This window comes from Cervus elaphus, chromosome 10 (assembly GCF_910594005.1).
Source record: "Cervus elaphus chromosome 10, mCerEla1.1, whole genome shotgun sequence".
NCBI classification, from domain to species: Eukaryota; Metazoa; Chordata; class Mammalia; order Artiodactyla; family Cervidae; genus Cervus; species Cervus elaphus.
Genome location: NC_057824.1, coordinates 32,487,666 through 32,515,156, shown reverse-complemented (window position 1 = coordinate 32,515,156; position 27,491 = coordinate 32,487,666). Strand labels below are relative to the sequence as shown.

At 39.0% G+C, this 27,491-nt stretch overlaps 1 protein-coding gene across 1 annotated transcript; it reads right to left on the bottom strand.

Moving 5' to 3' along the window:
- Window positions 1-25,331, bottom strand: LOC122702113 (transport and Golgi organization protein 1 homolog). The gene is made up of 18 exons (XM_043915618.1): window positions 25,271-25,331; window positions 24,074-24,205; window positions 19,119-19,140; window positions 17,244-17,332; window positions 16,905-16,982; window positions 16,703-16,813; window positions 15,949-16,020; window positions 15,701-15,799; window positions 8,123-8,195; window positions 7,835-7,973; window positions 6,414-6,515; window positions 5,718-5,778; window positions 5,580-5,615; window positions 5,435-5,502; window positions 5,218-5,312; window positions 4,101-4,171; window positions 1,747-1,909; window positions 1-165 (listed from the first exon to the last, which is right to left on the bottom strand). The coding sequence occupies exons 2-18, from the start codon at window positions 24,134-24,136 to the stop codon at window positions 152-154; spliced, it is 1,356 nt and encodes a 451-aa protein (XP_043771553.1). The 5' UTR covers window positions 24,137-24,205; window positions 25,271-25,331; the 3' UTR covers window positions 1-151.
- Between the last annotated feature and the right edge of the window lie 2,160 nt (window positions 25,332-27,491).

Here is a 27,491-nt window from a genome sequence, read left to right as displayed (position 1 = left end):
TAGAACTGTGGAAGGTTTATTAGGGCTGACAATGGGAGAGACAGGAGTGGAAGGGGCAGGGAAACATTCGGGTCAGAATGTAGATCTGACACCTTTTCTAAATATCCTATTACCATAGTCTGCTTGCCATGGCTCAAGACTCTCTTCAAATTTAAACTGGTTCTCCTGTAAGGGAAAGACATTCTGATTTATTTCAATGTAATCTGATTTTTCCATACACGCATTTTGTCTTCTCTAATACATCTGTGATCTCTGATGAAAGCTTTACTGTGTGGCTGCATCTACGACTCTATACGTAATGAAAAAAATTCTTGTCGGATCTCTGAATGTACACACTCTCTTCTCTTCTTTTTTAACTAGTAGGACATGAATTTTTATAGGAAAAGAGTGTCTTTGCCTTGTCTTTTAAAGCGCAGATTGCTAAGCTCTAGGCCTCAGGGCTTATATCATTAGGTTAATTTAATGTATTTTCCAGAGTATCTTTGATGATTCTGTGTGTAGACATTTTATTTTAAACTACAAGAGCAGTGAGTGGTAAACATGTCTCAGCCAGTCTGCAAAATTCTATATGTACTTGATCTCATCTTTCTCATGATGACATCAGAAATCAATATTATCCCTGTTTCAATGATAAAAAGCTCACACTCTGTCTAGGTCCCACTGAGTACTGGGCACTGAACAACAGGTATACAAGCAAAGAATCAGGTATAATATACTGTGAGGAAAATGTGGGAGATGCAAAGCTGACAGTCAGGGGTGGGGACCAGAGGATGCAGGGATGTGGTGACAGGGGTCCTGCAGGAGTGGCTCTGTATCAACCTTGAATTCCCTGGGAAGAGCCTGCCTTATGCTGAAGGCCAAGGCAACTCTTCAGCTCATCTAGATCCTGACTGCATTTTCAAATCATTGGACCAAAAAAAAAAAAAAAAAAGCTTCAGCCACACAAAATAATCAAGGTAAACATCCCTGTTTCCCTGATATCCAGAGCCTTCTTTCACCCATAAGCAGAACTTTGGGAAATCAAATGAAAACAATAACCCTTATGAGACATTACTATCTAAGGGCTTTATGGCAACAATGGCATCTGAAGGGGATAATGGATTGCCAGAGCTGTGTCATTTCAACACACAGCGGCCCCGTGTGGACATCTTACTGCCTCAGATTCCTGCCCAAACTGTTGGCCCTGCTGGGAATGGTCTTCCAGGTCCATGTAAGTGACACCACTTCACTTTTTACCTTTTCTTCTAAAACATTCTATGTATTCCTGTGTGACTCACAGATCCCTCTTGCACTTTAGGGCCTTGAACTGGTGCTTCTGTTATGAGGATCACAAGTTCTGGGTCACTTATGCATCATTTCTCTCTCTCTCTGTTTCTCTCAAGGAATATTTTAATCCTTGAAATTAGGGCTGTGTCTTATGTTTCACAGAACCCAGCAAGTGGCTTTTGTATGAGGTGAATCTGCAAAACTGGTCTTTCTCTCATTTTCTAAAAAGTCTCTTTTTTTCTCTGCAAGGAACACCTGATGCTCAGCTCAGTTTGGGCGACCAGCCCATTGATACGTGTGAAGACCAGCCCATCACATGTATGACCTGAGAAACTTGAGGAATAAATGTTACAAGACCTCAGTGAGGTTTGTCTTTGCATTACAGAGCCATCGGTATACATATCTGCATTGCCTCTAAAAACTCAAAAGAAAATGGATGAACACGCTTCACAAGTTAGCATACTCTTCAGATCATCTTACCATCTGGAAGATGTGGAGGCATTGTGTGGGGTCCCAGAGGACGCCAGGGTGGAGGAGGTGGAAGAGGCCCACAGCCGTTGGGTGGTGATAAAGGGCAGCCCATGGGGTAGGGCATGCAGGGTGGTCCTGGGAAAGGAAAGGGCCCTCTTGCATCCATACTGACCTGTAGAACAGAAGTTTAAGATGTGTTGACATGACAGACAAAAGCCCCAATATCAACAGAAGCCGAAACCCAGTGAAGCAGGTGCCACCACCTGGTACCCTCCCCTCTCCAGGTTCCAAGAGAGCAGCCTAATGCCGGAGAACTCCACACATCTTTCTATGTCCTGCTCACAGTGTGGGTAAAATGGTATAAAACACTGTCAACACATGCTAATGCCTGCATCTGTAAATGTATAAAGTCAAGGGTACTGTCTCAGATGATGAACAGAGGAAATACCAAAGTGACCAAGTAGCATATTCCTGACAGGAAGGCCTCCGTGTGCAGAAGAACCCTCCACCACTCCTTCACTACCACCAAAGAAGCTTGTTCTTTGTATACTAAGAACAGAGAGAATGAAAGGAAATGAAAAGCCCATTCTCTGCACATTGAATCATAGCTACTCCTGGGTAAAAGCTCTGCCTGCAAGACCATGCCCTCATCCTCTGTGCTTCCTTAATGACAAAGGAGACCTAGCCTCCTTGGAGGTGCTGCCCATGGGCACAAAGATGTCCAGGGAGATGGGGATTCCTGGAGTTCTGCAGGGGATCCGCACATCTGTTTTAAGATTTCAGGGAATCCTAAACCTATAAACAGACAGGCCCAGTTCCATTTATCTTAGTACATAGGAAATTCTGAACTTCAACTACCCTATGGGATGCAGATTAAATGCATACTATGGAAAAAAAAGAGTTGATCACTCTAAATAACAGAACTAAGTCAAACGTGTTTTGATTTCAGGTATATAAATCCTGTGATGTCAGATGAGAGAGGTATCAGCTATAACATCTTAAAGGACACGACACAACCTGCTTACATGAACACAATGTAAGGAGTTGTTGGAAATCACCCCTGCAGGTTATTATTGACCTTCTACTCTCCACTACTCTGTTTAGTGTACATGCTCTACTAAAAATATAAGATTTCTGAAAATCGAGATTTTTAAACCTAGGTGTCACTAGAAGGATTGTTTAGCATATTTTCCAACAGAGATGGGATAGCAATGAATTACGAAGTTTATATTACCCAAGCACATTCAATTTTTGCAAAACACACAAAAGTACAAAATAACAATAGTAATAATCACATTTCAGTAATCTAGTAACATTCTCAAATTAAGGAGATCAGGAGGGATTCTACTGTGCCAGGAGACTTAAGTGTGGAGCTATCTGTCATCTTCCTCACATTATTTCCAGGAACACACAGTGACAGTTGGGCAGGCCTCAGCCTCTAAGCACTTATGGTTCTGGTTGTTGCTCAGTCACTCAGTTGTGTCCGACACTTTGCGACACCATGGACTGCAGCACGCCACGCTTCCCTGTCCTACCCTACCCCCCCAGAGTTTGCTCAAACTCCTGTCTATTGAGTCAATATTGCCATCCAGCCATCTCATCCTCTGTCACCCCCTTCTCCTCCCACTCTCAGTCTTTCCCACCATCAGGGTCTTTTCCATGAGTTGACTCTTCACATCAGGTGGCCAAAGTACTGGAGCTTCATCTTCAGCTTCAGTCCTTCCAATGAATATTCAGAGTTGAGTTCCTTTAGGGTTGACTGGTTTGATCTCCTTGCTGTCCAAGGGACTCTTAAAGTCTTCTCCAATACCACAGTTCAAAAGCATCAATTCTTTGGCAATCAGCCTCTTTTATGTCCAACATTCACATCCAGTACATGACTACTGGAAAAACTTTGACTATATGGACCTTTCTTGCCAAGTAATGTCTCTGCTTTTTAAGACACTGTCTAGATTTGTCTTAACTTTTCTTCCAAGGAGCAGGCATCTTAATTTCACGGTTGCAGTCACCAGTTGCAGTGATTTTAGATTTAGTCTCTGTGGTAAGCCTAATGGCAACCTCCTCTAGGAGGACTTTTGCCAACATGCCCCACTTCTCAGGAATTCTGCTGGCAGTGCCCCTGACCTCGCGACAGACCACTGTCAACCCATGCTTCCGCCGGTTCTGGGAGTCATACCAAATGTGACTAGCTGAAAACAGAGAAGCCTGTAGATCCTTGGGGAGGAGTTTGCTTTCCCAAGTAAAAATGACATGGTAGATATAGCACAATCAACCACACAATCTAGAGATGAAGTCAAGAAAGGGTGTTGTATAAAAAGAAGTTTCCAGAAGTAGTTACAACCATAAATGACCACAGCATTTACCTGGCCCTTTTGTACATCCTTCGTAGCGAAAGAATTGCTGTTTCTCATGGGAGCCATGTCAGGTCCTGTATCTGATAAAGGAGAAGTGATTGGAAGTTTATTCCAATTTGTACAGATTCTGAGAAAGAAAAACAATCCTACATGCCTTCTTCTACCATCTTACACTCTTTCCCACTCTCAGGTCCATTACCAGAGGCCAAGGGTTTCCCCCATGCCTCAAGTGATTCCCAGGAGTGGAGCAAGACCCTGACAGGGCCAGAGTTCATGTATTTTCATAATGAATCAACCCACTGTGGACAGGTCTCACCTAGCTGGAAATCAACATTGAAGCAACCGTTTCCCAATATACGTCTGAGGAAATCCCAGTTTAATCTCAGATTAGAAACTGATATGAGAATATCCTTGGGTAAGTAGAATATTAACAAACCCTCAACATGAAAAGCAGGAGTTCTTATTTTTGGCCACAAGGGAATTTTTCAATTTTCCTGTCTCTGTATAAGTTGTCTTCTATATGTGACCAGGTATTATACAAATATTCATAAAGGGAAATAGACTTAGACTAATTTTATAGTAATGAGAAAAGGAAAGCTGTGGAGATTCATCAGTGAAAGTGCATGTCATGGTGATGATGTTAGAGGAGCAAAATTACATAGAAATTTAATTTTTGAGTGGAATACCTAACCCATTGTAAATTAATAAAACAAATAGAATAAAGGAACCTCCAAAAACAGTAAATAAATGCCCATTTTGCTAATAAAAATAATAAAATCTCTCTTATATTTTCAAGGTGGGAAGAAAGCTTGGACCCACTTGCCCTTCAGGCCTGTCTCTTGAATTAGAGGAACCAAGGCTGGGGGCTAAGGGGATGGGGAGGGTCCTCAGTAAGTGGTGGGGCCTGAGCTCCACCAATCACAGGGCACAGGCCCAGAAAGTCATTCTGACTGAGGCATCTGAGGAAAACATCTTCTGTCACTCCTTGAGACAACTTCTTGTCTTCAGTAAGCACTAGTTATTGTTCCCGGGCAACACACAACACAGTCATCACTCACAGGAGAAGAATGACACGGTGCGGTTTTGCAGCAGGTTAAGTTGTTGCACTTCACAATGTGCTCCCTACCTCTCCCAGGGGGTCTCTGGGTCTCAGGTCTTCCCAGCACCGGTTTCGGCACCCCGTATTTCTCTTGCAGTCCTTGTTTTTCAATGATTGCCAATCTTGAATACAGAAAAAGAATGGACTTCAGTGAGAATTCCATCACCAGTCCTTGACTAGACACTAATGGCTTAGCCCTAATACCTCAAAGACACCCTTACAAACCGAACAGGAAATCCCATACTTGTGTCTCAAGTAGGCGGCTTCCCTGCTCTGCTCTGCCATCTCTCTCTCCAAAATCCGACCCTTGATCTGTGGGAGGAGAAGCACACCCAAGTTCAGTTGTGGCAACTACAAAATGAAGGCGAGAAAGAAAGAAAAACACTTACCCAGTTGTCCTGAGCCTTCTTCTCAAGAAGAGAAATCTGAAAAAGGCAACACATCAATAAACCCTCCAGGATGAGGAATGCTAAGGCCCCCTCCCCAGCAGCCTGAGGTGCTTAGGACCTTGGGTGGAGGCAGGTCACCTGGTGTCTGAAGCTGAACTCCTCCTGCTGCAGTTCTTCTTGCATTCGTTCAATTTGCTGCCTGTGAGTTATAACACAATGGCTTTCATCACATAAAGCTTAACACTGAGCATGATTTTAGTAATTGCCCAAGTCCCTGTTATCCTCATATCTATCTCCAAATACAATTTATTAATACATATAAAGCACTTTTCACATGATTATAAAGTGACAGCAAGAGCAAACCTACTCTAACATCCTTCTCTTATTTATTATTTTAAATAATGCCTACAGGGTTCTGAGTTGATATAATTCCCATACATTTTCAATATTTCTCTAATTTATTGTGTGGTGAGTGACTGATCATAAAGCTTTTATTCTCTTTGTACTTATATCCTTACCATAATTTCCAGGGTTGCAAAATCTAGGTCCATTAGTGACACTACTATATCAGTGGATGCAGTTCTTCCTAAAACAAGGGTCATTCTCAAGTAACTTCTACTAAGTTTCCATAAAATCTGGCCAGCTTTGGGGATCAGTATATTATTAGTGACTTAAATTGTTTGTTCTTTGTAATACTTACCTTTTCCCCATACATTCTCTATGTATATATCTTGTGAACTTTTGGGCTAATTGGTTCCAAACATTGCACAAAAATTTAAATCAAAAACTGAAAAGCAATTTCATGAACCACTGGTATTTAGTATTTAACCTTACTTGTAATTGTGTGCTTCTCCCGAAACTAATTTCAAATTTTCCTCTGCAGCAGACAGCTGATTCTCCCTTTCCATCCACTCACATTGCTTCTTTTTCAGTTTCCTAAGATGGAGAAAGATATATACAAAGTCCAGTAGCCAGTGTGAAATTCTGCCTTCCTTATCTCCCAGAATTCTGAAGGTCTAGCTTCAAATAAACCTCCCCATCTGTGCGTAGATTGACAACATAATCCAATGAATGAACTGAAGTCCCCTATCTAGGATTAAAGAAAAACCAAACTTTGACCTGCTAGCAAGTCTCTCGGCAATCTAAGTTTCTCTTTACAGCTCTTTACTCCTATTAATTCATCATAAAGTCATATAAAAAACGTACTGGGTGCCCTCCCAGGGTCAGTCTTGCATTTGAGAAGGTAAAGACTCAATTTATTTCAGTGTGGAAAATGATACCTGACCAACTCATTCCAAGTAAACACATTATGATGAAGCAGGGGACCATAGTTAGTTTTATGCCTCCATGGGGAGCCCTGAGTCTTTATCCAGGCTGTGTATTGATGCAGACAATCAGCCAAAGAGAGTCTTCCAGGATATGGCTTCATTAACACTCTCCAATAAATATCCAAAATTTCTATGGTTCAGGAGTGGAATCCCTACCTCTTTTTCAAGGAAAAAAAAAGATCCAAGAAAAAAAGCAAATCTTAGTGCTGTATTAAAATGATGCGACCTGTCACACTCAGGGTGTTATCTCCAGGAGACATATTTCAGATGGAAAACTAACAACTTCAGGGTATTAACCCACTTTCACAAGACTGAGTCACTGATATTGAGAACAGTAAAGGTCAATGGCTTAACAAAGGATGATGGGCTGTGTTTTTTGTCAGATTGTTTTGTTCATGGTTCCAGTTCATAGGGTTTCAATCTGATACTCTTCTATGGACTCATATGCAAAATTCAAAAATTCTAGAAACAAGGATAAAAAGACTAAGGAAAAAAAGGTACCTGTATTTCTGTCTGGACTCCCAGGCAATCTTTAAGCAAATGCTTTAGACTGGCTATAATGTAGTGGTTGTATGGTAAGGTATTGAGTGCAGAATAAAATGTTTCTTGACATAGGGTTGGGAGAACCAGACAATGTGCTGGGACTGAAAGATAAAGGACAGTGTAAATGGATCCAGAGGGGATCAGGGATTAATTTAATTGATACTGGGACAATGCCTCTACTACCCAGATAAGCTGTAAGAAAGAATGTGTGATGATCACTTAGAACAGAAAGAAAAATATGGATTATGGAAATCAAGGTAGGAGGAACGTGTTGGATGAATTTGGCAAAACTACCCTGGAACCTATTCTAAAAGAAATATGATTATCTATATCAGTTGACACATTCATTTATACAACAGTATTTGGAACATATGGACATCTTACTCTTCTGCAGCCATTTTCCTTTGTTCATAGAATTCAATGAGGAACGCTTCATTTCTCTTCAACATTTTTAATTCCACTTCCTTCTCTGCTTTCACAGACCTCAGTGCATCACAGATGTCTTTCAGGTTCTTTTCACCTTCTGGAAGGAAGGCATTTTCTTTGTGTGAGAAGTTGTTTGGGGTGGGGGAAAAAAGTTAGGAAGAACCCTGAAGGAAAGAAGAATTCTGTGCCTTCCCCCAGCAAACTTATTTCCATTATGTGGGGCCTTCTTCCCAACAAACAACATACCTACAAGTTCACAGTTTTTGTTTCTCAAGGCTCTCAGCTCTGAATCCTCAAATTCAGCATTGGCATCTTGTAACTTTAAACAGACATGAAAAAAAAACCAACCATAAAACATTTAAGAAGGAATGATCCACAACAATGTAAATATACGTAACACAGGAGGGTTGTGCACTCAAAATATTTAACATGGTTCATTTGATTTATGTGCATTATAGCACAATCAAAAATTGGAAAGGAAGGTATGGAAGTAAGATGGCAGAGGAGAAGGACTTTGATGTCCCCGCCTCTCACAAAATCATCAGAATCAAAACTAATTGCTGAACAATAATAGAAAAAAATTCCTGGAACTTAGCAAAAAAAAAAAAAAAAATTCTACATCCAAAGACAAAGAAGCAGCCACAACAAGACAGCATCAAGGCTGCAACTGCAAAATAATCAAATCCCATACCCGCCGGATGCCTGCCTGCCTGCCTGCATTCTCAGTCATGTCCAACTCTTTGCAACTCCCTGGACTGTAGCCCACCAAGCCCCTCTGTCCATGGAATTTTCCAGGCAAGAGACAGGAGTGGGTTGCCATTTCCTTCTCCAGGGGATCTTCCTGACCCAGGGATTGAACCTGCATTTCTTGTGTCTCCTGCATTGGCAGGAGGATTCCTTACCAGCTGAGCCACTGGGGTGGGTGACCCTCAATCTGGAAAGTAATTATATCACAGATGTTCTCCCACAGCAGTGGCAGTTCTGAGACCCATGTCAGCCTCCCCAGCCTGGGGATCTGTCTCTAGGATGAGGAACCCCTGGAGCATTTGGCTTAGAATGTCAGTGAGGCTTGATCACAGAAAGGCCACAGGACTAGGAGAAAGAGACACTCCACACTCTGAAGGTACAATCAAGGTGTAGGAGCCAGGGAAGATGAGATGATGTCATAGGAGCCTGGGTCAGACCTCTCTGCTGGTCTTGGAGGGCGCTCTAGGAGGCAGAGGCAGCTATGGCTCAATGTGAGGACAAGGACACTGGTGATGGAAGTTCCTTGAAATACTCACTGACATCAGCTCTCCTGGAGGCTGTCCTTTTGTCACTCAGACCTGGTCCCATTCAAGAGACTGTAGGCTCCAATGTTGGGATGCCTCAGGCCAAATAACCAGCAGGGTGGGAACACAGCCCCAGTCATCAACAGGCAGGCTGCCTAAAACCTTTCTGAGCCCAGAGCTATCTCTGAACACACTCCTTGCCTTGGCACTGCATGCCAAAGGAACAAGACCCAGCTCCACCCACCAGTGGATAGGCACAAGGCACTCCCACTATGAGGCCTGCACAAGCCTCTAGACCAGCCTCACCCAACAGAAGGCAGATTTCTACAAGAGGAAGCAAGAGGAAGTACAACCCTGCAAACTGTGGAAAAAAGACCACAAACACAAAAAGTCAGATGACAAAATGAGACAGAATATGTTCCAGACAAAGGGATAAGCTAAAACCAGAGATGAACAGCTAAGTGAAGTGGAGGTGGGCCATCTACCCAAAAGAGAATTCAGAGTAATGATAGTAAACACGATCTAAGATCTCAGAAAAAGAATGGAAGCACAGACCTAGAAGATACAAAAAATGTTTAACAAAGAGCTAGAAGAAACAAAGAACAGAAAACAGTGCTGGAGGATACAATAACTGAAATGAAAAATACAGTAGAAGGAATCAACAGCAGAATAAATGATCCAGTAGAGTGGATAAGTGAGCAGCTGGAAGACAGGATATTGGAAATTACTGCCATGAAGCAGATTAAAAGGGCAAAAATGAAAAGAAATGAACACAGTCTAAGAGACCTCTGGGACAACATTAAATGCACCAACACTTGCATTATGGGGGAGAGAGAGAACAGAGAGAGAGAAAGAGCCTGAGAAAATTCTTGAACAGATAATAGGTGAAAACTTTCCTAACAAGGGAAAGCAAACAGTCACTCACATTCAGGAAGTACAGAGTGCCACAGAGGGTAAACTCAAGGAGGAATACACAGAGACACATATTAATCAAACTGTCTAACCCTAACCCTAGCCCTAACCACCAAACCAGCTTTAACAAATGCTAAAGGAAATTCTCTAACAGGAAATACAAAGCCACAACCAGAAACATGAAAATTATGAATGAGAAAACTTATTGGTAAAGGCAAACATACAAGGGAATTCCCTGGTGGTCAGGGGCAAAAGGTCTGTGTTCTCAAAGCAGGGAGCCTTGGTGGATCCCTGGTCAGGGACCTAGATCCTGCATTCTCCAATTAAAGGCCTTCATACCACAAGGAAATGCCAAAACAAAAACTGAAGATCCTATGTGCTGCAACTAAAACCCAGAGTAGACAAATAAATACATAAACTAAATTTCTTTTTTTAAAAAAGGCAAGTATCGGGCCTGGTGCACTGGGAAGACCCAGAGGAATCTGGTGCAGAGGGAGGTGGGAGGGGGGATCGGGATGGGGAATACATGTAAATCCATGGCTGATTCATGTCAATGTATGACAAAAACTACTACAATCTTGTAAAGTAATTAGCCTCCAACTAATAAAAATAACTAGAAAAAAAAAAGGGAAGTATATGTCGATAGCATCACTGATACAATGGACATGAATTTTAGTAAACTCCTGGAGACAGTGAAGGACAAGGAAGCTGCAGAACATGGGGTTGCAAAGAGTTGGATACACTTTAGAGACTAAACAACAACATAGTAAAGGGAGGAGATCATCCACACACAAATATGATATCAGACCCAGCAATCAAGAGAAGAGAGTACAAATGCAGGATATTGGAAATGCATTTGAAATTTCGAGATGACCAACTGAAAATAATCTTGTGTATATACAGACTGCTATATCAAAACTTCATGGTAACTGTAAACCAAAAATCTTCAATAGATATAAACACAAAAAAGAAAAAGGTATAAAAAAACCCACTAAAGATAGTCATCAAATCAAAATAGAAGAGAACAAAGAGGAAGGGGAGAAAAAGACCTATGAAAACAAATCAAAGCAATTAACTAAATGGCAATAAAAACATACCTATTAAAAATTACCTTAAAAGTAACTGGATTAAATGCTTGAGACAAAGGATACAGAATAGCAGAAAGGATATAAAAACAAGACCTGTATATATGCTGTCTATAAGAGAGCCACTTCAGGTCTAGGGATACATACAGACTGCAAGTGAGAAGATGGAAAAAGTTATTCCATGTAAATGGAAATCAAAAGAAAGCTGGAATAGCAATACTCATATAAGACAAATTGGACTTTAAAATGAAGACAGTTAAAACAACAAAAAAAAAGAAGAGCATTATAAGAGAAAAAGATGGACACTGCATAATGATCAAGGGACCAATGAAAGAGGAAGATATAACAATTGTAAATATATATGCAACCAGAATAGGAGCACCTCTATATATAAGGCAAGTGCTAACACCATAAAAGGAGACACTGGCAGTAGACATTGGCAGTGGGGGACTTTAACACCCCACTTACATGAACGGACAGATCATCCAGACAGAAAATCAATAGAGAACCACAGACATTAAAGGACATGCTAGACCAGATGAACTTAGCACTTACAGAACATTCCATCTGAAAGCAGTAGAATATGGATTGTTTTCAAGTGCACATGGACATTCTCTAGATCTCATGATGGGCCAGAAAGTATGCCTTGGTAAATTTAAGAAAATTGAAATCAAATCAAACATCTTTTCTCACTGCAAAGTCATGAAATAAAAAATCAACTACAAGAAAAAAAATAAAAACAAGCCCAGGGGGGCCTAAGCAATATGGTACTGAACAAAGGGTCACTGAGAAGAAAAACATCAAAGATAAAATAAAAAAATACCTAGAGACAAATGAAAATGAAAAGATGATGGTCCAAAATGTATGGGGCACAGTAAAAGCAGTTCTAAGAGAAAGTTTATGGCAATGCAATCTTACCTCAGGAAACAAGGGAAACCTCAAATTAATTACCTAACCATGTGCCTAAGTCAACTAGAAAAAGAAGAAGAAACAAAACCCAATGTTAGTAGAAGGAAAGAAATCATAAAGAGCTGAGCAAAAAGTAAATTCAATAAAGATGAAGAAAACAATAAAAAAGATCAAAGGAACTAAAATCTGGTTCTTTGAAAAAAAAAAAAAACAAAAACGCAAGACTTTGGCCAGACTCATGAAGAAAAAAAAGGAGAGGGCTTGAATCAATCAGGTTAGAAATGAAAAAGAAAAGAAAAGAAGTAGTTACAACTGACATCAAAGAAATACAAAGAATTGTAAATGACTACTATAAGCAACTATATGTCAGTAAAACAGACAACCTAGAAGAAAGGAATATATTCTTATAAGAAAGGTACAGTCTCTGAAGAATGAACCAGGAAGAAACAGGAAATATGAAGACAAATCACAAGGACTGAAATTGAAACCATTACTAAAATACCGCCAACAGACCAAAGACCAGGACTACATGGCTTCATAGGTGAATTCTATCAAACATTAAACACATTCTGAAATTATTTCCCAAACTTTAAGTTAAAGGAAAACTCATAAGTTCCTTCTGTGAAGCCACCATCACCCTGATACCAAAAGCAGAAAAAGATACCACAAAAGAGAAAATTACAGGTCAATATCAACTATGAACATAGACACACACAAAAATCCTCAACAAAATGTTAGCAAACTGAATCCAAAAATACATTTAAAAGATCATATTTATTTATCCCAGGAATGCAAGGAGTTTTCAATATTTGAAAATCAACTAGATTGATGAGCAAATTGAAGAGTAAAAGCCATTATAATCATGTCAATAGATAGAGAAAAGGCTTGTGACAAAATTCAACACAATTTATTAAAAAAAAACAACTCTCCAGAAAGTGGGAATAGAGGGAATCTACCTTAACATAATAGAGAACATATATGACAAACTCACAGCTAACATTATCCTCAATGGTGAAAAGCTGAAAGCATTTCCTTTAAGATCAGATACAACAAAGATGTCCACCCTGTCCACTTTAATTCAACATAGTTTTGGAAGTCATAATCACAGCAATCAGAGAAGAAAAAGAAAATAAGTCCAAATTGGAAAGGAAAAAGTAAAACTGTCACTGTTTAGAGATGACATGATACTATACATAGACAATCCTGACGATGCCACAGGAAACTACTAGATTTCATCAATGAATTGGGTGAAGCTATAGGATACAAAATATATACACAGAAATCTTTTGTATTGTATACAGTACAAATGAAATAACAGCAAGAGAAAATAAAGAAGCAATCTCATATAACATCTCATCAAAAAGAATAAAAATCCTAAACATAAACCTACCTAAGGAGACAAAACAATTGCGTTCCAAAAACTGTAAGATGCTGGTGAAAGAAATCAAAGATGACACAAACAAATGGAAAGATATACCATGTTTTCAGATTGGAAGAATCAATGTTGTCAAAATGACCATGCCACCCAAGAATCAATGCAATCCTTATCAAACTATCAATGGTATTTTTTTGAAGATCTGGGGAGAAAGCAAAGAGGAACTAAACAGCCTCTTGATGAAAGTGAAAGAGGAAAGTGAGAAAGCTGGCTTAAAACGCAACATTCAAAAATCAAAGATCATGCATCCAGTACCATCACTTCCTGGGAAATAGATGGGGAAATAATGGAAACACTGACAGTTTATTTTCTTGGTCTCCAGAAGCACTGAAGATGGTGACTGCACTCATGAAATTAAAAGACACTTGCTCCTTGGAAGAAAAGCTACAGTAAACCTAGACAGCATATTAAAAAGCAGAGACATTATTTTGCCAACAAAGGTCCATCTAGTCAAAGCTATAGTTTTTACAGTAGTCGTGTATGGATGTGAGAGTTGGACGCTAAAGAAAGCTGAGCACCAAAGAATTGATGCTTTCGAACTGTGGTGTTGGAGAAGACTCTTGAGAGTCGCTTGGACTGCAAGGAGATCAAGCCAGTCAATCCTATGGGAAATCAGTCCTGAATGTTCATTGGAAGGACTGATGCTGAAGCTGATGCTCCAATGCTCTGGCCACCTGTTGTGAAGAACTGACTCATTAGAAAAGACCCTGATGATGGGTAAGATTGAAGGCAGGAGAAGAAGGGCACAACAGAGGATGAGATGGTTGGATGGCATCACTGCCTCAATGGACATGAGTTTGAGCAAGCTCCGGGAGTTGGTGATGGACAGGGAGGCCTGGCATGCTGCAGCCCGTGGGATTGCAAAGAATCTGCCACGACTGAGTGACTAAACTGAACTGAACTGACAGGGTCTAGTGAAATCCTACAACTCACAAGGAGAAACAAACAGCATTGTAAAAGTTAAACCAGAGCTGCCTTTTTGCATTCAAACTGATGATGTTATCAATTTGCTGCCTGGGATTATAAGCTGGAGCCTGCCATACTGCAATTTGAAGTCTCATTCTTGGGGTGGAGCACCTCCCAGGATCATTTCCCAGTGGGAACTTCATTGTAGGGCTTCCCAGATAGCGCTACTGGTAAAGAACCCACCTGCCAACAGTAAGTGAGTGAAAGTCACTAAGTCACGTCTGACTCTTTGTGACCCCATGGACTAAACAGTCCATGGAACTCTCTAGGCCAGAATGCTGGAGTGGGTAGCCTTTCCCTTCTCCAGGGGATCTTCCCAACCCAGGGATCAAACCCAGGTCTCCCACACTACAGGCAGATTCTTTACCAGCTGAGTCACAAGGGGAGATGAAAAGATGTGGGTTCTATCCTCAGGTTGAGAATCCCTTGGACAGAGGAATCTGGTGGGCTACAGTCCATGGAATCTCAAAGAGTCGGGCATGACTGAAGCAGCTTAGCATGCACACTCACACTTCAAATTATATTAATGAGGGACTTTCCAATGCCATTCAAGTCTGGATGTAGGTCAGTCCAATTTGGTGATGTGTGTGCTATTACTTTTCTCTATTGTTTCTATTTCCTATCTTTTAATGACTGTATATTGAAATTAGCTAAACTAATCTTCTATAGAAAATTGGAACTTTGTGTGTCATGAGTGGTTTATTTTGTTTGAATCCATTGAATTTAAAATGAAAGTAAAAACTTTTGGCAAAACATGCCATTTGCAGCAACATGGATGGACCTAGAGATTATCATACTAAATGAGGTAAGTCAGACAGAGAAAGACAAATATATGATATCACTTATATGTGGAATCTAAAAGAATGATACATACAAACTTATTTATAAGCCAGAAACAGATTCACAGACATAAAAGATAAACTTATGGTTACCAAAGAAGAATGGTAGGGGGATTAATTAGGAATTTAAGATTAAATAGATACACACTATATTTCAAATAGATAATGAACAAGGATCTACTGTATAACATGGGGAAATCTACTCAATATTCTGTAATAACTTATATGGGAAAAAATCTGAAAAAAGGATACATGTTTATGTATAACCAAATCATTTTGCTGTACATCTGAAACTAACACATTTTCCATCAGTTATATTCCAATATAGAATTTTTAAAAAAATTGAAAGGAAATAACAATTTTTCAGTTCTCTGAATTAAACAGTCTATAGGAGTAAAACTTGTTACCTGATTCTTCTCAGTGTTGAGCTGAATATTCTGTTCACGCAGTTCTTCAGGTTTCACTTCCACTTTATTGACACAAGCTTCATTAAAGGCACTTTCAAACTGAAGCAAAACATTCTCATCAATGACTTAATTCCCAAGAAAAACAATTCCAAGCAGATATCATTTTAATCTTCTAAGATGTGAAAACTTGTTCTTTGTAAAAGCTAATGTATACAGTGGAAATCCTGCAGCAAATATAGGTAGTTTACCTCTGAAATTCCTGAGGTGTTCGCTAAAAGAGCATCTTTCATGTTCTCTGCAGAATTTTCTTTTTCCTGTATCTGCACATAGGATAGAAACAAAAAATGTACTGAGATTCCAATGGACACACTCAGTGATATGCTGAAAAGTGGTCATATCAAGCAAGCACATCACAGGGTGATCCCTAAGTTTCATGTGATAGTAGATCCAGGGTGGGCCCAGGAAAAATGTTCAGCCCATAAAGAAATGCAGAACAAAGAAAGCCATTAAGGCACAAGTATTTCACAGCTTCATAAGACATCTTGCTTACTGAATAACAACAGAGATGACCGGATGACAAGGGTGGAAAATTGTCCATGTCAAACAGCTCATCAGTGGGTGTTCTTGATGGAAAATAAAGAAAACGTTCCCAACTTCACATTGAAAATTCTTTGTTCAGCATAAAGAAGGATAGGGCCCATACAACTTGGCTAGATATTTTCCATCACCTCTCATATATTTCCTGGGATTGTCTATGTGAAGGCAGGGACAAATAGTGAGAAAACTTGGAAAATAAAAAAAACTTCCTAGTGTCTGAAACTGGAAAAGTCATGGAGATATGAGTAAGTGATATTCCAGATCACTGTTCAGAAGGAGGTTCAGCTCCCAAACACCCACAATCTACGGTGGTGAATAGTAAGAGGAGATGGAGCTCTCAATTCACCCAGTGCACAGAAAGCCTCAAAAGTCTAACTGTGATAAACTCAGCAGCCAAATTCTTACCAAGTTGGGTGTCTTGACATTCTGACCCCTCACAGACCGCAGCCTAGCGTGAGAACTTTGAAGGAGGTCATTCAGATGTTCATTAGCCCTCTCAATTGTTTTGATGTTATCCTTTAACAAAACAAATTGAATCAGTAAGAATTACTCATTACTTTTACTTCTGTTTTCAGAATGTAATCCCAGGTAGAGATGGGATTTTTACCTTAAATTTTAGTGCTTCATGAGAGAGCATCTTATTTTGTCTCCTAGTTTCTTGAAGACGTTTCTTTGAGTCCTTGATCTATGCAAATATGTGCAAAAGGAAATCAACATTACAAATATTGATTACAGGGCCAGCCAAATCTATCTTTTCATTGTGAGTCCTTCCACAAATACAGAAAACAGTGCTTTACATCTATGGAGCTTGCTATGAACCTGGACTGCTTATGGAACATAAGAAATCGGACAGTAGGATGAAATAAAACAGAGAAAAATAACTGAACTCTCAGAGGTGGAAGAAGTTGAAGGTAAAATCATGAAAAATGACAAAAGGAAATGATACCTTCTGTTCCATAGTGGATATATTTTCTGCAAGTTGTCTGTTTTCCTTCACAAAATTATCGATTTTCGCTGATATTTGCTGCAAATTAACTAAAGATAGATAAAACAGTTTCTAAGATTTTGTAGAAAAACTCAGTTTAAATGGAATTATCTCAGTGTAAGCAGCAGACATATATTATCTTTTTCTTTTCTCTTCATATAACTTTTCTCTTTTCTATTATGTCTAAAACAAGCAAAGTTTAGCTAGCAGAATTTAAAACATAAGAAATATTAGTTCAATGAGATTCCTATGTAAAATGCTTTCAAAGATGAATAAAAACATTAAATCTACTTCTAAATTCTTCCCCATCTATAAGTACCATTCTCAGAAAATTCAGTCACTTCAACTAGCTGTGTTGACACCAAAGATGAAGTAGGAAAAGCAAACATCCTGTCAACTGAAAATTCTTGCCTCTAATTACTAAGGTGAATATATATGTTGCTATAAGAAAAAGAAACTCCTTATTCCATCCATATTCAACCCACATCCAGGCCCTATTTGCAGTTCCACAGAAGGCAAGTTCAAAATGTTGACTGAGAGGCTCTTGAAAGGTTCCAATGTCTTCCTGATGCCCTGTAGATTGCCTTTCTCTTTGGAATTGAACACACTTGCATACAATGTGGGCTTCACTAACTTGGTGCTAGAGAACCACGAAAACTCATGGTCCCTAAAAAATAGCATTTTCGTCCCCAGGATGGAGAACGTTACCATCGCTTTTCAGGAAGACAGAATGGGTAAAGCACCCAATTACAGGTGTATACACATGTATGAAGCCCCTGGTGGCTGAGATGGTAAAGAATCTTCCTGCAATGCAGGAGAGCCAGGTTCCATCCCTGGGTTGGGAAGATCCCCTGGGGAAGGGAATGGCAAGCCACTCCAGTATTCTTGCCTGGAGAATCCTATGGACAGAGGAGCCTGGGGGGTTAGAGTCCATGGCGTTGCTAAGAGTTGGACAGGACTGAGAGACTAGCACTTTCACTTTCACATGTGTCAAGCTCAAGAACACAGCCTGCAATTCCAGACTCCCCCAACAGACATTTCATTCCCTCATCTGACCACACAGTGCAAGCTTATCTTCTGTTTGCCCAAGGTGAAAGCTCGGATGCGGAGATCACTTTTATTTCTGCCACCATTGCTGCATGCACTGTGATGAACACCGACCTCTGAGGGCCTACCACATGCCAGCAGCCACCCTGCTCTTAACAGAGAAGCCCAAATAATCACCACTATCTGTAAAGCCCACACCAAATTCACTGTTCCTATTTTGCATCATGTTCATTTCCACTCATTCTCCAGTGGCATGAATGTTTTCCTCCACTTCAGACTCATAACCCACGGCTTCATCCTTCGTTGTGACACATAATGCCTGGCAATATCTGCATTCTTCCTCAAACCTGAAGCTTCTTCAGTATTGTGTCATCATCTTTACCTTTCACCAAGAACCAGGTCATGACAGGTACTCATCCCAAACTTCAGTCTCATCATCCCTCGCTTCCTAAACATTTATATGCAAAACTAAATTCATCCTATTCTCCCCACTCCCCACCCCTGTGATCTTTTCCTCATGTTTTTTAAAATTTTTATCTCAATGGGTGGCAATTCCCTCTACAATAACATTAGACTTCAACCCAGGAGCAAGAAATTTTTCAAGAGTAACCATCACAATATTATAAAGTAATTATCCTCTAATTAAAAAAATAAATTTAAAAATTATACTTAAAGAAGTCAATTAGACAAATACAAAAAGTCACTGTATTTACTTCTAGCTGAATTGAAACTAACATCAAACAAGTACCGAGAAAATATCAGATAGGAATCTAAAGCTTAAACTCTTACCTTGATATACTGGGGGCTTTACCTAGGAAAGGAAGAAACAAAATTAAAGTTGATATCAAAACATATTATTTTAACAATCTATAGCTCCAGTAATTTTCCCACTTGATGCAAAGAGTGGACTCATTAGAGAAGACCCTGATGCTGGGAAAGATTGAAGGCAGGAGGAGAAGGCAACGGCAGAGGACAAGATGGTTGGATGGTATCACTCACTCAATGGACATAGGTTTGAGCAAGAATGGGGAGATGGTGAAGGACAGGGAAGCCTGGTGTGCTGCAGTCCATGGGGCTGCAAAGAACTGGACATGACTGAATGACTGAACAACAACAAATAGTTCCTGATAAAATATCAAAATAATCCAAAAAATTATAATAATCTTTTTGATTCAAGATAATGATCCATATGATTAAAAATAACAAAAAAATTAGACTTTATTATTTAAGTCAGGCTACTTCCTACATAATTTCTGATAAGGAACACAGGTAAATAACTTATTTTTGACCAAAAGATCTTTTGCATTCTGTTAAATGAACACCTATCTATTTAATTTTGATAATGCAATGTATTTTGTTTTGATAATCAATCCATTTATTTTTAATAACACAATGTTATAAATAGACTAAAGCATTATTATTTATTTTCTTAAATGCAATATGTACATTGCAGTTCAGAATCTGGGATTATTTTAAAAGCTTCCAAAAGGAAAAGGCAAGATCTTCATGCTGAGATATGCCTCTTCACTCACTAGAAGCTTTTCTGAAATCTTTTCAGGGAGTTGGCTATTTGCTGAACTAATAAACAATGAAACAAATCATGGTTTGAATTTTCCTGACCAACGAAAACAGAGGGTAATCTACGAGAAAGAAGGTGGGAGATGGCTAGAGGAAAAGCACAAGCAACAAAAGAAAGGACACTTGACATTTCAAGAAAGGAAAATGTGCTTCCCAGATACCAGTTCTAGCCTGAGGAATTTTAGCTCAACCAAATCCAGGCAGAGCTTCATTTTAATGTTATGCAAAGATACATATTCTTCACCTTAAAACATAGTTCCTCATTCAAAACCATAAGCAATATTCAGATTGAGACAGAAAGCTTTCTGAGGCTAGCCCCAAGATTTACCAAGATATTAGAATATCATTAACGTTACACATTGCACAGGAAAACAGTGAGCTTTACTGTCCTTTGTCACCTACTCCCCCAGGCAGGGGCATGTGAAAAGAAGGATGGGGTCACCAAATACTCGATATTTATGTTTTCATCATGAAGAGAACAGTTTATAGACTGCCATTTTTCCACTGAGAATATAGTTATCTTGCTCACTGAGTTCCTTAATAAAAAGATTGGAGTATTTTGCAAAGCATTGTCATTTCGAAGCTAATTTCTGTTAAAGTTTATACTCTAAAAGGAAATAAAGAGGAGAGCTGGACTCCTGGATTCTGGTCCAACTTGTAAGGAACTTGGAAATTGTCACTCATCCACAAACAAGACAAAAGCCAGAAAACTGGAAAAAAACCAAAACTCTTCATAGATCACTCAGAGAACTGAAGTCACAAGGCAAACTCTTGCTAGAGTAGAAAAACAGACTTGCAGATATGGGCAATCATCACTTACTGGAGCAGAGGCCCAAGGTCAGAATTCTCTACAGAACGGAACGTCATGGGAGAGAAATCTATACTCTAATGGATGAAGTCCTGGGGGCTCTGTGTGGACAAGCATGAAATTTAACAATTCCAGATTGCCCAGTATTAGGGGATCCCCTATCTTTCATCAGTTTTATCTTTGGGAATCCTAAAGGATGTGTAAATATTGGGGGAAAATCTCCACATGCTGTTGACATGAGAGAGGGAAAACAGTCATTTAAAAGTAAACATGTAATCTTTTCTATTTTTATTTATTTTTTTTTCTTTTCTATTTTTAAATAGACAAAATATCAAACAAAAAAGGAAATTATAGGCCAATATTAATGAAGAACAAACATGCAAAAATCCTCGACAATATACTCGCAAACCAAATCCAACAGTATATTAAAAGGATCATACACTGTGATATGGGACTGATTTCAGGGATGCAAGGATGGTTCAATATCCACAAATCAATCAATGTAATACAACACATTCACAAATTGAAGAATGAAATTCATATGATCACATCAATAGATGGAGAAAAATTCAGCATACATTTATGTGTATATATATAAACTACCTCAGCATGATAACGTCCATCCATGACAAACCCACAGCTTACATCATAATCAATAGTGAAACACTGAAAGAATTTCCTCTAAGACCAGGAACAAGACAAGGACATCTACTCATCACTTTTATTCAAATAGTTTTGGAAATCAGCAACAATAATCAGAGAAGAAAAAGAAAAAAGCAATCCAAATTGGAAAGGAAGAAATAAAACTGTCACTATTTGCAGATAACATGATACTGTACACAGAAAATCCTAAAGATGCCACACAAAAACAACTTGAGCTCATTAATAAATTTTGTAAATTTGCAGCAGGTAAAATTAATATACAAAAATCTGTTGGTTTTCTACACAATAATAATCAACATCAAAAAAAGAAATTAAGGAAACAATCTCTTTTACAGTTGTATTAAAAAAAAAAAACCTGTGTTCAGAAACCTATGAGTTTAAAAAAATCTGTTCTCAGAAACCTATGAGACTGATGAAAGAAATCAAAGACATAGAAAGGTACACAGTGTTCATGGATTGGAAGAATTGATATTGTTAAAATGACCCTACTACCCAGGGCCATCTATATAATCAATGCAATCCCTTATCAAAATACCGATGGCATTTCTCACAGAACACGGGAACCACCTGAAAGTGACCCAATATCCAAAGCTGGAACTATTTGAGAGACAAAATGAAAGAGGATTGCATTATTTTAGAAAAAGGAAAATACATTTCAAAAAATCCATATGGAAATATTTTCCTTAGAGGATGAAATCTGCATGATTATGTAGATGTTCAGCTCTCCAAGATGTGAAATATAATTAATTCCCCATGCCTTGTGATGTGCACACAGAGTAATTTCATCAAGGAGAATGTACACTGTGGCCAGGGGAGAAACATAAAAAACACTGACTAATGATCTTTTATAATAATTTTGATAATACTTATAAATGGAGGAGTGTACCATTTAAAAATTGTGCATCACTATGCTGTTCACCTGAAGCTTACACGATATTGTACATCAACTATCCCTCAGTAAAGGAAGTCAAGCCCTCAATAGAAACAATTTTACTAGAGCCTAACTTTGGCCCAAAGACGGGGTGACATCGGCAAAGGGAAATGCCCATTCCAACGTTCTCTCTCTCCTTCCTGTCTCATCTATATTAAACTCAGCCTACCCTCTAGCCTGGTAAATATAAAATCTTAAATTAAAGGCCTATGTATAATCCCTCAGTTCCACCACGACAGGGCACAATATGGAGCTAACAACAAATCCTTACAAGGCATACTAAAAGAAGAAATCATACAGCTTGAAGTCAATGTGCACATATTTGAATCACACTTAATATGGAAGAGACAATTAAATCATTATCTCTGGGGATTTAAAACCACTGTGGTTAACACAGTAATGGATCCAATGGTAAAAAGTGGACAATATGCCAGAATAGATGAGGAAAAAGGATCCAAAGGAAAACTGAGGAATCAAGAACACTATAACAGAAATGAGGAACACGTTTGATGGGTTTATTAACAAACTCAACATAGCTGAGAAAGAATCAATGAACTTAAAAAAATGTCAGGAGACACTTAAACAGATGCAAAGAAAATAATAATAAAGCACAAATGATTGAAGACAGTGGGACAATTACATAGGACATAACCAGAACATAATAGCAATACCAGTAAAAAAAGCAAAAAACACTTGAAGCAATAATGACCAAGAAATTCTAAAATAATGATAATAAGGATAATCACTGAGCCACAGATTCAGGATGCTCACAGATTTCCATGTGGGAATGAATACATACATATAAATTTATATGTTGTTTATAAATTTATATAATATACAAGAGAAAGTAAAACTTACCCAGAAGCCAGGTGTGAAGGGCATTGGGGTAATAATAACACCTTACCCAGGGAGGACAAAGATAGAAATACATCAGACTTCTACTCAGGAACCATATAATCAAGAAGAAAGTGGAATGAAATATATTAAAAGTGTTGAAAGGAAAGAATTATCAACCTAGACTGCTGCAAACACTGAAATTAGCCTTCAAAGCACACTCTGGAGTAAAGAAAATTGTCAGAGATAATGAAGGACATTACTTTAATGGTAAAGAGGTCAATTCTGCAAGACGACATAACAATCCTTCATATGTATGTGTTAACAACAGTGTCAAAAATTGACAGAATTTCTAGGATAAATAGATGAACTCATTATTATAGTTAGAAATCAAAACATTTTATCAGTCATTGACGGATCCAGAATATAAAAATTCAGTAAGAATACACTTGAACTGAACAACATTATCAATCAGCTGGGTCTAATGACATCTACAGAAGACTTCAACCCGTGACAGCAGAATACACATTCTTCCCAAACTCATACAGAGCATTCACTAGGACCATAATTGGGAGCCATGAAACACTTAACAAATTTAAAACAATGGAACAGAAAGATATTCTCAGACCACAATGGATCTGAAGTAGAAATCAGTAATAGAAAGATAACTGGAAAATCACATGAAAAATGGAGGTTAAACAACATACTTCTAAAGAAAACATGGGTCAAGGAGGACATCTCAACAGAAATTTGAAAATATGTCAATCTAACTGAAAATAAATCCAAGACATTAAAATTTGTGGGATGCAGTGAAAGCACTGCTTGGACGGACATTTGTAGAACTGAATGCAAATAAAATGTCTGTGACTATAAAAATTCCCATCATGGATGATTAAAAGTATATCTATAAGGTGCTTTAGTAATACTCACAGCAAGGATAGTCCTCCAGAAGAAAATGACAAATGCAGAAATTCCCAAGGAGGCAGTAATCATGGTAAGCTTCCAAAGGATTTCATAAGCATCAGGCCCAAGATGGAAATGGTCAGGCAGAATATGCACCAGCTGAAATAATATTTGAGATGATGAGGAAACTTGAAGACAATTACAGAATATCCATCACAAAGAATCAACTTTAGAAAACATAAACCAACCTCCAGGAGGCCCCTACATCCCTCTTATATATCCTCATGGAGTAGAGAGGGAACAGAAGGATTCTAAAGGAGCAGGAGGAAACTTTTGGGAGTGTGGGTGTGTTTACAATCTTAATGTAGTAATTGTTTCATTGCTGCACACGCATGTCAAATATCAATAGACTGTACTCATTAACGAAGTGCTCGCCATCACTGGTAAATTATACCACACTTAAGCTGTAGAATAAAAGTCTGATACACAAACAGAGATTTTATTTTGCTAACAAACACATTGCAAGTATTTTAAAAACAGTTAACAGAAAATAACTTGTGAATGTAGAAGACATCTTAAAATTGAAAAATAAGTGAATGCAAACAGAGTGGATGGGAAATCTACATCCTCTGTTGTATCTTCATGAAGTACCTGGAAAATCCCCTACAGAACGTTTCCTAAAATAACTCCAAAATGTATAGAAGGATGGGAAAAATAACAATAAAAATGTATATTAAAGATACAAATGAGAATAAGAGAGAAATATTTATCCATATGGAAATAAGTGAGAAAGATGGGCAGCTTCTGTTAGAATAAAACTGATTATTTTTTCAACCAAAATTAATTAAAAATTTCCCTTTCACTCAAGTTTCTAAAAACTTTGAGTTTTTTTATGTGCCCTTTGATTCTGAACCAGAGCACATAATGTCAGACTTCTGAGTACATAATGATTTGTATAACAGCATCATCTCACATATTATGATTAAAATGATAAGAATTGAAAATAGCTAAAAATACAATTCCAAACAGTCCATAAAAAGAATTCACTTTCATTTTTCATAACACTGCACCTAAACAATTGATAGCAACCATGAAAATTAAATTATAAAAAAATCAGTTTCTGAATAATAAAAACAAGAGGAAAGCATATTTTCTTACAAAATCTAGCGATACAAGTATTTTAGGAGAAAAAAAACTCAATGTGGTTCATACTAATCTACATACCAAGTTTCAGTTTTGTACAAATAAAATTTCTCTACTCTAGAAAGTAGCTTCTGAAATCAACAGCATTTTCATTGTCAACCCTCACGACTGAGGTCAGTAAAATGTGTGCTGTTGGGAGTCATACACTGTCTTTGAGTAGACACTGTTACAGGGAAATGGGGCTCTCAGCACAAAGGTTAAACACAGATCAAATGCGCACAAAAGGCAAACACCATCTGGTCAGTAACTGGTCAAACATCTTCAAGCCTGGGCACTCTTGTTCTGTATGGCAACTGTCTAAATGCTGACACCAGCAGCTGCCTCCTACCTAGAATTGATCCAGTGGGGTCAATAAACTGAGGTTCTCAAAGTCAGTGGCCACAAGCAAGAGTGGAGGTGGGAAATGCAAGACAAGTTGCCTTATCCGAGTGCCCATAGATGAGGTACTGGAAAGAGAACTTAACTAATCTATGAGAATACAGTCTCAATCCCTTTGAGGGAAAAAAAAATTCCAACAAAGATTATCTAGACATTTCTTCCTTTGTAGGCTCAAAAGAAACAGGTGGAGGTATTCAGGTGGCATGACTCTATGCAAAGGTTGTCCCAGGCACTGGCCCTTTCCAGATCCCTCAGAATCTGGTGCATGCCAAAGAGAACAAATCTGTTAATCTCTTTGGGGTATTCTCAGTTTTTATCTTTCTTTCCTGGGTGTGGAGGAACATGTTCATGGGAGTGAAAACTTTCACAGTATGGTGAACCTGGCATTTCTTTATATCTGAACAATTCTAAGGACTTGAAGGACCTTTCTGTTTTGGGTAAATCAGCACTCTGTACACAGACACTTCATTAAAGGAAGGACAATGACTCGTTCACCTCCAGGTTATGGCACTCTTAAGGATTTCCCCGTTCTAAACATCCCAGCAGGATGCAGCCACACTGACTGGGCTCTCAGGGCTCCCATCAATCTGGCTGGACAGAGTCCCCGAAGGCAACATTCAGAAGCAGAAGGAAAGGGAAGCCTCCGAAGTTGATAAAAGTCAGCAAACCAGAAATCACAGAGCACAAATGGCATTCCCCTTTTAGCAGACTAGTACCAACCCAAAGCTTAAATACCACTGTTCGCAGGGCTGCCAAACTTCATAAATATGAAGGGTGTGCTTACAGGAAAACACACTTCACAGAGGAGGACACTGCACTTGTGTAGCTTGAAGCAGGATCTTGACAAGCTTTCCAGGAGCCAGTCTAATTTTGAGCCCAGGACTCCTAATAAATAAGAGTTCCTTACTTAAAAAAAAAAACAAAAAAACAAACAAAAAAACAAACCAAAACACTATTGAGACATAATTCATATATCATACAATTCATCCATTTTTGATATACGACACAACAGCTTTTAGTATATTTCCACTTCCTTCTTTTACCAAATCAAGTTCCTATTTCAGGTTTCATCCTGTCAACCCTGCTGTGTTTGATACAGGCAGCAGAACAGGGCCAGGACAATGATGAGAACAGCTGTGGCAAGAGCTGGTTCCGGCTGGTCAAGGAACCTGCCCTGAGGACCTTGGTCTTCACGAAGGACTGAGTTCCCATTGAGCATGCCATGAAAAAATCAGTTATTTAGGTAAGCCCAATAAAAAGGAAGAAACCACTGGTGTTTGGTGTTTACTCACATGCATCTTTGGGCAAAGTGGAGACCTGAGTAGGAGGATCCAGAAGAGCAGTCTCTTCACCTCCATACCCTGGTCCTCTCAGGGGCTCTGAGGTTGCCAGCTAAGAAGTAGGCTGGGAGGTGTGGGGAGGGGCGGAGAGAGGTTGGATTTGGAACTGGGGAGGGGGTTGGGGAGGGGGTGTGGCAGGAAGGAGGTGTGGCCTCCTGGGAGGAGTAGAAGGGGCTCCGGAAAAAGTAGCAGGGGGTCAAGCAAGTCCTAGAGGGGAGAAAGGAGGGTTCCGACAGGTCAGTAGGCCAGCAGGTCAGCAAGTCAGGAGGCAACAAAAAGCAGCTCAAGTGGAATCGCAGGAGCAGTTGGAGTGGACGACAGGGCTCCGTCTTCCTCCAAGTCTTCTCCGATTTGAATGATGCTATAGCAACAGGGATGCTTTAAACTTTCTCTCAGCCAATCACTTGCCTTAGCCTCTGATTCGTCATAGTAACATCCCTCGCGACCCGGGTTTTAGAATGCCCCTCCCCTATCTGTTGATGCCTCAAGCGCCATTTCACCCTGGTCCTCTGGAAGCTTTTCCA